We start from the raw sequence: 10,672 nt of genomic DNA, 5'->3' as shown, positions 1-10,672 counted from the left end.
CAGGCAGGCAGGCAGGCAGCTGAAAAAACCCCCTCCGGGGTCTTTGGGGCCTTCCTGGTCTGTTGTCGCGCAGGCCGGGGACTCCCGCACAGGCCGGGAGCTCGCGCGCATGTCGCCGGGTGATCGCAGGCAGGCAGGCAGGCAGGCAGGCAGCTGAAAAACCCCAGTTGCCTTTAAAGCAGGAAGGAGACAGTGGAAAACTTCCCATCTGTAATTCCTTATCAGAAATCCTATGGGCCAAATGTGTTGCTGAACTTCACAGATGCTCTCCTGTGCCCTGTTGGAGGGAAGATTCAGGGTTTGTTCAAGTTTTATAAGGGTAACATAGCACATACGCCATTGATTACCTAATAGACCTATTGTGTTCTCTAATTATACACCATAATCGTATACACTTCTGTCATGCAGTACATGAATAATCATGCAGAATGGTACCAGGGGATACGAAGCACCTCAGGTTAATTCAAGTCAGCTCTTGCTGTCATCTTATGGAAAACCATTCCCTTTTTGGAGCTCTTTCCATTTGGGGATTTCTGATAAAGAATGGTAAGCCTAGAAAAGGAGGTGAGGATCTGTGACATTAAAAAATGAAATTTGAATGAAAATTGCCAGATCTTGTATCCTCAGCCAGGACTGTAGAACATGTTTATCTTCTGTACTAGTCAATTCCCAGTCATGTCTACGCCATCTCCTCGCTGTCTCTTAAGCAGTTCACTTCTCCCATCCTTATTATATCTCCACAGTCCGGGGCCAACACAACGTTTGCTTAGCTTAGATTTCCTAGTCTTTCATTTCCCATCCTGTGGCTAGCATGGTCTTTCCACACACGCAGAGCTATCTTTCATTCTCAAAACTATGCTTAGGATACTTGTCACTGTCTTTAGGAAAAAGCCTGGGACTCCTTACCACGTCTCACCGAGCCCCACATGATCTGGCTGTGCGCCACTTCTCCCTTTAAACCAGTCCACATTGGCTGAACTAAAACCCTTCCCACTCCCTCTCATCTCTTCATATTCTTTTTTCCTGAATTATTGGCTTCCCTGTCATGACCCGTGTTTGCCTTCAAATCTCCTGTATGTTCTGTTTCCCCATACTTCTGACTCATGGCATGCATTCCATTTTGTACAAGCTTGCTGAATGTCTACCTTCCTGCCAGTCTGGAAGCGGCTTGTGGGCAGGGGTGGGCTCCTATTTTCACCTCTGCGTTGGCCGACCATGAACTAGTTTAAGTTCATGGCGGAAGGAAGGTTGACTCATTGTCACTAATCACAGTATGCTCTCCAAAGGAAACAACTGCAGTTGCCTGCCTCTGTAGGTTTTAAAGTTCTTAGAGGAACTTGTGAATCATAATGTAAACTATTTTTATATCCTGTCGAGCCAAGAATATTCAGATTTAAAGTCTTCCATAGACTGTTTTACAGTAATTACCATTTTTATTGGGGCCTGAGAAGTAGACAGAGTAACGACTGTTACCATCTTTGCCTAAGAAAATATGAATACCTTGCCTGCATTAGACAAATAAATGACATAAAATACATGTTCACGATCATATGAAGAATGTACTAAGCGGGCTTATTACAGTGGCCTCCTGGGGAAGAATGCAAAATGGCCACCTGTGTGCTGGACAGCTGGAGGAACCCAGTTAAGTTTGAAGGCCTAAAGCTCAGGGCAGCATCCAATGTGAGTCCAAGTGAAAAAGCTGCAGGATGTGTGTCGGAAGGCTGAGGGGCCTGTGTTGGAGCCCGAAGGAACTGGGGACAAATATGCAAAGGAACGGCAAAGACAAAGCTCCTTCAAAGCAGTAGAGGGAAAAGTTCCCCGTGCTTTCCCTTTTGGATTATATCCAGGCTACGATCCCATTGGCTGGGGCCACCCACATCTTGGTTGAGTATTCTTTCCTCAGTTTGTGGCCTACATGTTAATCATCCACAGATAAACCCAGAATTGTTCTTCTAAACCACTGTGCTCTACAATCACTTTACCCTAAACCAACTTGTCTTAAATTAGACAAAATCTCCTTTGGCAACCACCCTTGGCGTAGCTATCTCTTTGGTCAATATATTTTTCTATGTGTTTGTGTACTTGGAGGTAAATATGTAGCCATTAGTGGTAGATTTCAATATGAATGTTTCTTCACAAATAGCACCACAATGAATATTTCTTAGCCCATGTGCTTTTTATTTTTGTCAGTATTAAGTTGCAGAGATCTGCAGGTACCAAATGATCTAATTGGGATTTTTTTACCTGTCCCATGCCATGCCATTGAATGGATAGGTGATAATTCACTTAAGTATTTCTCTGTTCATGGAAGTTTTGGTTGTATCTGTGGCAAAGCAAACAGTCTTACAGGCTAACTAAATGACTTCCTTAGCTTCACAGAATCAGTGATGGAGACTATTATGTGGCATCTGCATCTCTAGAACTTTCATTGAAGACGCAAATGCTCTTTCTACTTTATGTGTGTATGAAGAGATAGCTCTACGTGATGATGAGATGTCAGTGTAGCTGTGCATATGTCAATGTGGCTATTATGGACTTACATTTAAACAGGTACTTGTAGCTAGAAACTTCATATTGCAAAAATGCAGAATATACTATACATAACCATGTAACTTCAGTGTAACACTTATGGCCAGAGAATAACAACATCCCAAAAGGTCAGATTGTGACTGTGTCTTCCCCTGCATATCTCCCACAGCTGGCATCACCTACAAACAGTCAGTGTTCCACACAGTTTATTGGATCAAAGTCAGCAAGGAGCTCCAGTTAAGCTTTAGTTAGGATGTATGTCTGTTTCCTATCCCCTAATCTTCTGTCTTTTATCTGAATGTTTCCACTGGGGCTTTTTAGCTTTATCTGTTTAATCTTTATCCCTTAATAATTATGCAGTATCATGCTGTTAATTGGCATATGGGAAGACCCATTCTTTGCTGATACGTTCCTGTTATCTTATTTGTCAATAAGAAGAGTGGATCTAAAATATAAAATTCACTTGAATTTACATTTAAATTAAAACAAGGGCAAGAAGATATCAGATCAGGGCACTAATGTTGATGCAGAAATTGGAATATCTTTTTTGCATTTTTGTTAATCTGAACCCAAGATACTTATCTAGTATTTCCATTGTTTTTCCTGGAAAACTATAGCTTTTATTGGTTAAACAGAAAAATCAGCTGTTTTATCCTTCCTCCCCCAAGTTTTTTTGGTTATAATTAACTTATGAAATCCCCTTGTATTATTGAAATGCATCTTTGATACATGTTCAGGATTTGGGAGGAGAAATGGGGAACTACTTCATTGAGACACTGGTTCCTTGGGTCTTGAACCAGACAACTGTTCAGTTGGTAAGCATTCTTCCTTTTGAATCTGGCCTACACAAGCCTGCTTTGTGGTGGGAGATATATTCTGTGCATTTATCAAAATACAGCTGTACAGAGATAATGCTGAATGGTTTTATGATAACGTGAGATAAATGTGTAGTACAAGGAAGCATAATTTATTGTGTCAAAACGAATGCTTTCTAAACATTGGATTTAAAAGAGATTAATAAGATGAAAGCTTTGGAATGGAAGAGTTACTTTTAAGACTACTTTAAAAAATCTGACAATGCCCTAGAACTGGTTTAGTTAGGAACAAGAGTTACTGTCTGGACTGCAGACAATGCTCATGGATTTATAGACTGTGCTATGGAACATAAGCCTTCTCTTTGTGTTTTCATTGGAATTTTAAGTTGGACATGTTTTCCATGCCACCTAAAAGATAAAGCAGTTTTCTGAGTTTTTGTCAGCAATCCATGCATTACAGTATTACCTTGGGTGTTGGAAGGGCATGTGCATTGCACATAGTTCAACAAATTGTAATGGAGCAGCCTACTCTGACCTCGTGCTGGGGGACGGAATGAGGCTAAGACTCAAGTCCTGCTTTCCGAGGAGTCCACAGTTCATGAGACACAGATCAGGTCTCATAAGTGAAGGACTTGGTGGCAGAACAGAGAAGGGATCCGAGATGGGCCCTCTGGGAAGCAGTGGACCTGAATCTACTAGGTAGAAGGCTGGGAGGATTGGGGAATTTAGAGAACGAGGCAGCACAAAGCTTATGAGAATGAGTGGGAAACATCTGGGAATCAGAAATAGATTTGTATGCCGGGAAATGACAAGACACACGACTGGAGAGGTAAACAGAGATTTTGATGTTGCAGTAGGATTTAATTCCTTCTGGGAATTTTCATTTTGGAAGAGTAGGTGAACAGAGTGTGTCAATAAATGAAGCTATGGATAGAGTTCTTCTAAAGCACCATAGGATTTCTGAAGAGGAAAAAAATGCAATTTCTTTTCATTTTACAGGTCACCTTGTTGGCATAGGTTTTATGGGGGTGCCAGGATTTATGTGTAACAGCAAGCAAGTGGGAGGCACAATGACTTCAGACCTGTGCTGTTGCCCATGTAGCGGACAGCAGGGAGACAGAGTAGACGTGGCATGGTGTTTACCATAGATTAGAATTGTTTTCATACGCCAAAGCTTTGAGCAGGTCTTGAGCTGAGCAGGCCTAAAAACTATACATTAATGTTTCTCAAACAGGGGTGATTTTGTCCCTCTGAGGATACCTGCCACTTTGGAGTGTCCACTGGCATCTATTAGGCAGAGGCCATGGATGCTACTGAACCTCTGCAGTACCCAGGACAGACTCCGCATAAAGATTCAATTGGCCTCAAATGTTGGTAGTTTGAAGGTTAAGAAACCCTGGCTTAGAAGTCCCTGGTGTGTGGGGATGATGCTGTGTGTGGCTGCACTTAGCAAGGAGAACACACTCAGTTTACCAAGATCAGTCTGTGTAGTACTGATTTGTGCACCAACTCATGTGGGGGCCTCTGTACTTTGAATATAAACCAGACTGTTTTATTGGCAGAAGGTGCGAATAAGTGAGATTCCTTTAAAATTATTAGTATTCTTCTGCTGCTATGTGTGCCATGTGGCTTAAGTTGGCATCGTTTCTTTTCTCAAAACAATAATATAAAAGTTAACAAATGGCTTTGTTCTACAAGAACACAGAGAGCATATTGAAATAATAGAACAAAATAACAAAGGTGCATTAAAATCTCAGAGCATATTCTAGGAGACACATACCAGGAAGATGTTTTCTTAATCATTCTGCCCATAGCTGAAGTGTAAAAATACACCACCTTAAATCTATGTAAATGTAACTGAGTCAATACATGAAAGACTATCTCTTGAAAAGTGAGATTCAAAGATGTGCTTATCTAAGTGGCTACATAAATACATAATTGCATTTTGTTGAACTGAGTAATATTTTATAAACTAGTTTAGAAAATTCATCAAAAGCAAAACAGCTAATTAGTCACATTAAGTTTTCACTTAGAAAAGAGCATTTTAGAATTGACTGGTCACTTCCACTGTCTTTTTGTCCTTTTTTTTTGTATCAATCTAGAAATTCATTATAGTTGGCATCTTGAGACTAGTGGATATTATGTGTTTTCTAAATCAGGAAGCCTGGGGCTTTTAAAAGATTATTATTTTGAACAGAAGTAGTGAGGCACTTTTTCCTTTAAGGGGTATTATGATAATGTAGGAAGAAGACAATGTTTGCCTTCTACAAATGTATTTTCCTAAGAAGATAATACTCAGAAAAATGAGAAGACATTGTCAATAGTCAGTCTAAGAGTCCAACCCCTGGCCCATTGTCACAGCCTGAAGTTATATTCAGGATACACAAGAAGATTCAACTTTCTCGCTGTCTAATCAACTTGTTCTTGTCAGCTTCACCTCCAAGTCAGTTCTTGCCTTTGCTGGGAGCCCTAGGTCCTAAACTCATAATGGAAACTGGAGCTGAGAGTTGGGTTACTGTGTGGCTACTTTGTGTCTCTTCTTTTTCTTTTTCTCTCATTGAGTTTATTGGTACATTTTAGGTATACAGTATAGTTACATTCATCATTGGGATCTTGTAACTCTACATGACAGGTCTTGGTTCTCATTTTTTCCCCTTACCCCTGCCCTCCCTTCATCTCTCTTCTTTCTGAAAGAGCTTTTGCTCTTAGGTCTTTCATGGAAGAGACACATCACGGGCAAAATATCTATCGGTGGGGACACCTTCCCCAGTACACTCTTCTGTAAGATATGAAAGTGATTTTTATTTTTAAGGATTCTATGGCACATTTACCTATATAGGAGAATCACTCCATATTTTGCAATTCAGTGAAGGGAAACCGGTAAACAAGTTTCCAAGACTTTGAACTTGTTTCCTTTAAGTCATTTGAAAGCATATGCATAGTACTTTATTTATAGTTTAGATGTGGCATGCTTTTCCACAATAGACACCTGAATCCGTTACTTGCTATTTCTCCCCTCAAGCTTTTTCCAGGTTTTTGGCATCAGGAGCATCGTGTGTCTCCACGGGCCCTGGAGGTGCTGATGTGCTCTGGCAGTGATGCTCAGATACTCTGATTCATTTTGTTCCTATGCAGGGCTCGCCCCTCAGCTGGTGTTTCCTGTTAGAGTTCTTTCTGTCCTGCTGCTATCCCTTGCAAGCTACTTTTCTAGGCCCCAGGTTTCCCAGTCTTACTGAACTGCTTCGCTCACACACCTTCCATGGCTCACTACTGTTTAGAGAACCAAGTAAAACCAAGAGCTCCTGAAGGTTTCTTCCCAGATTTTCTCCTTAACTGGTGTCCACTGCTTCCCTGTTGCCCTCTCCCTTGAGCCACGAGGGTTTGCTGTGGGACAGTCAGTGAGCCCCAACCCTGCTCTACTTGTTAGATCAGTGGTCACCTTAGTCACCTATCAAGTCTTCTTTCACAGAGCTCTGGTCCCTTTCCAGAAAACCACATCCACTTGGGACCAAACCCAAGCTTCAGAGAACAAGCGATGACTGGTTAGCACTATGTGAAATAGCACATATCCTGTACATGTATGGAATGTCACACTGTACCCCATACACAAGTGCAATCAGTACATGCTAATCAGAAAAATTTAAAACATGTGCACCAGGACAGAAATAACTACCCTGATTTGATCATTACACACTGTATCTCTGTGTTAAAATATTATACCACAGTCCATACACTTGTATAATTGGAATAATAAAAATAAGTGAAGTATCTTACCTGGTGGTATAGTAGAAAGACTTCAGAACAGAGAGAAAGATGCCCTTGCTTCTAGTGCCTCTCTACCCTTAGTTTACCAACTTCGCAGAAAACTCTGATTTTTATTCTGGTTCCACCTGCCTCCTTTTCCTGCTTTGGAAGCTTACTGGTACAACTGGAAAAGGAATAATAAAGACACTTTGAAAATGACACAGCCCCCCTGCATTTGTGAGATTGTTGTGATATTTGGGGCCAGAAAATAAAGGAAATGTAGTTTATATGTGCACAATGGAATATTATTCATCGTAGAAAAAAAATTCTGCCATCTTTTGTCAGCATAGATGAACCTGGAGGACACTAAGCTAAGTTGAAGAAGCCAGGCACAGAAATACAAATCTTGTATCATCTCATTCATGTATGGAATGTAAAAAAGTAGAATTGTGGTTTCCAGGGCTGGGAGTAGGGGGTGGAAAGATATGGGTCAAAAGATAGAAACATTCAGTAGAGATAAGTTCTGGGTATCTAATGTATAGCACAAATGATGGATGAATTAATTTTTGGGAATCATTATACAATGTGTAGGTATATCAGATCATGTTGTATATATAACTTAACTATGCAATCTTTTTTTTTCAGCTTTAATTGAGTTTATTGGTACATTTTAGGGATACAGTACAGTTACATTCATTGTTGGGATCTTGTACCTCTATATGACAAGTCTTGATTCTCATTTTTTCCCCTTACCCCTGCCCTCCCTTCATGCCCTCCTCCCCTCCCCATCTACAAACACTTTATTTTCATCTTTTCATATGCAATCTTTACATGTCAATATATTTTTTAAAAAGCCACGGGTCTTACATCTCTCTAATTAAAAAAAAACAAAACAAAACTATAATTCAGTGGTGGCACACCTATGGCTGGAATGTTTTTTCTTTTAAGACAAGAGATGTTAAGGTATGAGTTGTTTTTTTCTGAACCAAAACCTCAATATTCAGGGTTAACTGCATTGTTGGCATTTGCAGTAAATAAGTGGGTTTTGGGTTGCAGTTTGGGTACTCGTCTCTAAAAGGTTCAAAGGTTCACCAACACTGCTATACTTTTTTCTATCAAAGGAAAAGCCAAAATATCCACTGGGGTGTGTTTTCTATGTGAGTGCTGTGTTTCAACAAGAGAAAAGGGGACAATTCTATTGGCCTCACCTCTTCTCTGATAATTTTGTTCACCTTCAAGGGTTAATCACAATCCTTTTTTTTGGCCCTGTGAATCTGTGGTATTTAGTGAGATGATGAAATTTCTTCTATTTCTGTCCCAGAGATGTGGGATGCTATTTTCTGCTTTATAAGCTTAAAACAGAAATCATTTTATGGGGAGACTACTCTGGGGATGGTGAGGTGAAAATGAGTGCACGAGTGAAGTAGTTGAAACTATTCACTCAGCTAGCTGTGTGGGGAAAGGCCCAGCCCTCCTATTTTAGTTGGCAACCACTACCTGGAATACCCTTTAGGGGTGCAGTTTTACTGCATTCTTCCCTTGCTTTTAATGACCAAATAGCACCTACATGACTCCATTGCAGGATCAACACCACTGGACCATGCCACCCAAAATGTCTATGGTCAAATCACTAACCTTTCCTGAGAACACAATGGCTCATCCAAAGTTGGTGGAGTTCCTTACATGGATTCACTTTCTCCTTTTGACATCTGGGGCAAGGATATATTTTCATCCCCGTTTCTTAAGTGAAGGGACTGTGCTGAAGAGAAGTTGGAGAACTAGTCCAAAGTCATTAAAAATATAGACGGTAATACAACCATATACAAACTCAGGCAGACCTACCATGAAGTCTTTCCTCACCAGCTGTATCACAGAGAGCCAACTACAGAAAAGGGAGCATTTGATTTTGCAGAGGACTTGGATGATTGGATTCTTTAAAATTGTTTATTATGGTGCAGTGTTAGCTGTTTTGGAATCTAATTTGTACTAATTTGTGTTTAATTTTGTTTTGTCCATATGACCTCTGTCTTCCAGCTTCTATTGTGATTCAGAAATGGTGGTGTCACATGAACCCATGCTTGGAAGGAGAGGATTGCAAAGTACTGCCCGATTACTCAGGTTGGTCCTGTAGCAGTGGGAATAAAGTCAAAACCACGAAGGCAAGTATAGACAAAACACACCTCTCATTTACAACAGCAATGCCTTGTTAATTATAGGGCTTCCCTCTGATTTCGTCCTGCCATAAACAAAGTGGCATTATTGTATGTTGCCAAGTCGGCTTCAGCTGTGTCCCCTATGGCTTTGGCCTTGTAGAAAAGCCACTCTTTTAACACCACTCTCTGTTCCAGGTTTTATACAGCAAGTGATTTGGTGGGTGAACTATTAGTTTAGGCAGGGCCAATAAATTCATGCCTGCTCCTTCATGAGCCCAATTTAAAGGGCAAGTTTCAGAGGTGACAGAGGTGTGCATCAAAGCAGCATGGCAAGCAAGGATCCATACAGATGATTAACTCAAGGAGAAATACCTGCTACCTTAACAGAGAGTAAATGGTTGAAGGCCCTTAGTCAAGTCTTATGGGTCAACAGCTCCCTTTCTAATAGTCCTCTTTGCAGTCCTTGTCTCTGAAGGGCGTCCTTGTCTACCCCATTTTCAACTAAAAATCTATCTTTTCTCCAGTCTCCCTGTGTCCCAGGGGTTTGTACTTGAGATTTTTACCACCCATCCTTCCATGACTCCTCATAGCCATAGTTCCTATTCTCATTCCATCCACCATCTCGTCCAGACTGTATCCTCTGTACAATGGCTACGGACCTCTACGAAACGCCTGTCTTCTAAGTTAGTCTAGCAGCTTTCCTTGGGTCTTTGGCCCACTGGCATCTGCCTGTTCCGCCTATCATAGTTAATCTGGCCTCTTTTAGTCCTGGTTTGCTCTGCTCCAGACCTCCTGGCCTTCTCTTAGTCCCCCTCATCAGGGCACTCTGCAGTGCTGATTCCTCTTTATGGAATGTGCTTCCTTCCCTCCCTCATCCCTCTCTCGTCCCTCCCTCCCTAATAAACCTATGTTTTTTCAGGGAATTTGATCCTGATTGGATGCATGGCCCTGTATCTCTGAGCATTTACTATGGCCACATTTCACATGGATGGCTACACTCATTTGCTTATTATCCACAGCTTGCTGGTCAATGGGGTGCTGGGAAGCCAGGCCCTATGTCTGTTTTGCTCACCGTGGTAGTCCTAGAGCCAATTGAATGCCTTGGTGAGTAATTCCTGGCAAAAAAATTAGTCACAGAAATCATTGGGAGATTATCAGAGTTGGATGTATACAGTCTTTGCATGTCATTACTGAATGAAGTGATGCTTTGGTTCATGTAGCTGAGATTTGGCCCTGAGGATATATAATGTAGCATGACCAACTTCTCAACTTATCCTTCCCATGTATGAATATTTTGAATAACTAAGCACCAAGAGTTCTCATTTACCTTCTCCAGTCATTGAGATTAAATGCAGACTACTCCCCCTCAGAGTGTATGTAAAGTATAATAAACAAGATGCTACAAAATATGTGCACAAATATGCTGTTAAT

The 10,672-nt window shown here is 41.0% G+C and overlaps 1 protein-coding gene across 6 annotated transcripts in view; it reads left to right on the top strand.

The window, feature by feature from the left end:
* Tafa4 (TAFA chemokine like family member 4) overlaps positions 1-10,672 on the top strand; it is a 206,985-nt gene that overhangs the window by 189,657 nt on the left and 6,656 nt on the right. For 5 of the 6 annotated variants that reach the window (XM_033757078.1, XM_033757075.1, XM_033757074.1 and 2 more), the window contains one exon: positions 9,123-9,206. In XM_033757078.1, the coding sequence (XP_033612969.1) occupies positions 9,123-9,206 (84 nt within the window). Of the gene's footprint in view, positions 1-9,122; positions 9,248-10,672 lie in introns of all 6 variants that reach the window. The other variant, XM_033757079.1, reaches the window with a different exon arrangement.

The sequence above is a fragment of the Fukomys damarensis genome, unplaced genomic scaffold (assembly GCF_012274545.1).
Source record: "Fukomys damarensis isolate Sample0158 unplaced genomic scaffold, DMR_v1.0_HiC HiC_scaffold_28, whole genome shotgun sequence".
NCBI classification, from domain to species: domain Eukaryota; kingdom Metazoa; phylum Chordata; class Mammalia; order Rodentia; family Bathyergidae; genus Fukomys; species Fukomys damarensis.
The sequence above is the reverse complement of the archived record's forward strand: the minus strand, read 5'-3'. Positions and strand labels throughout refer to the sequence as shown.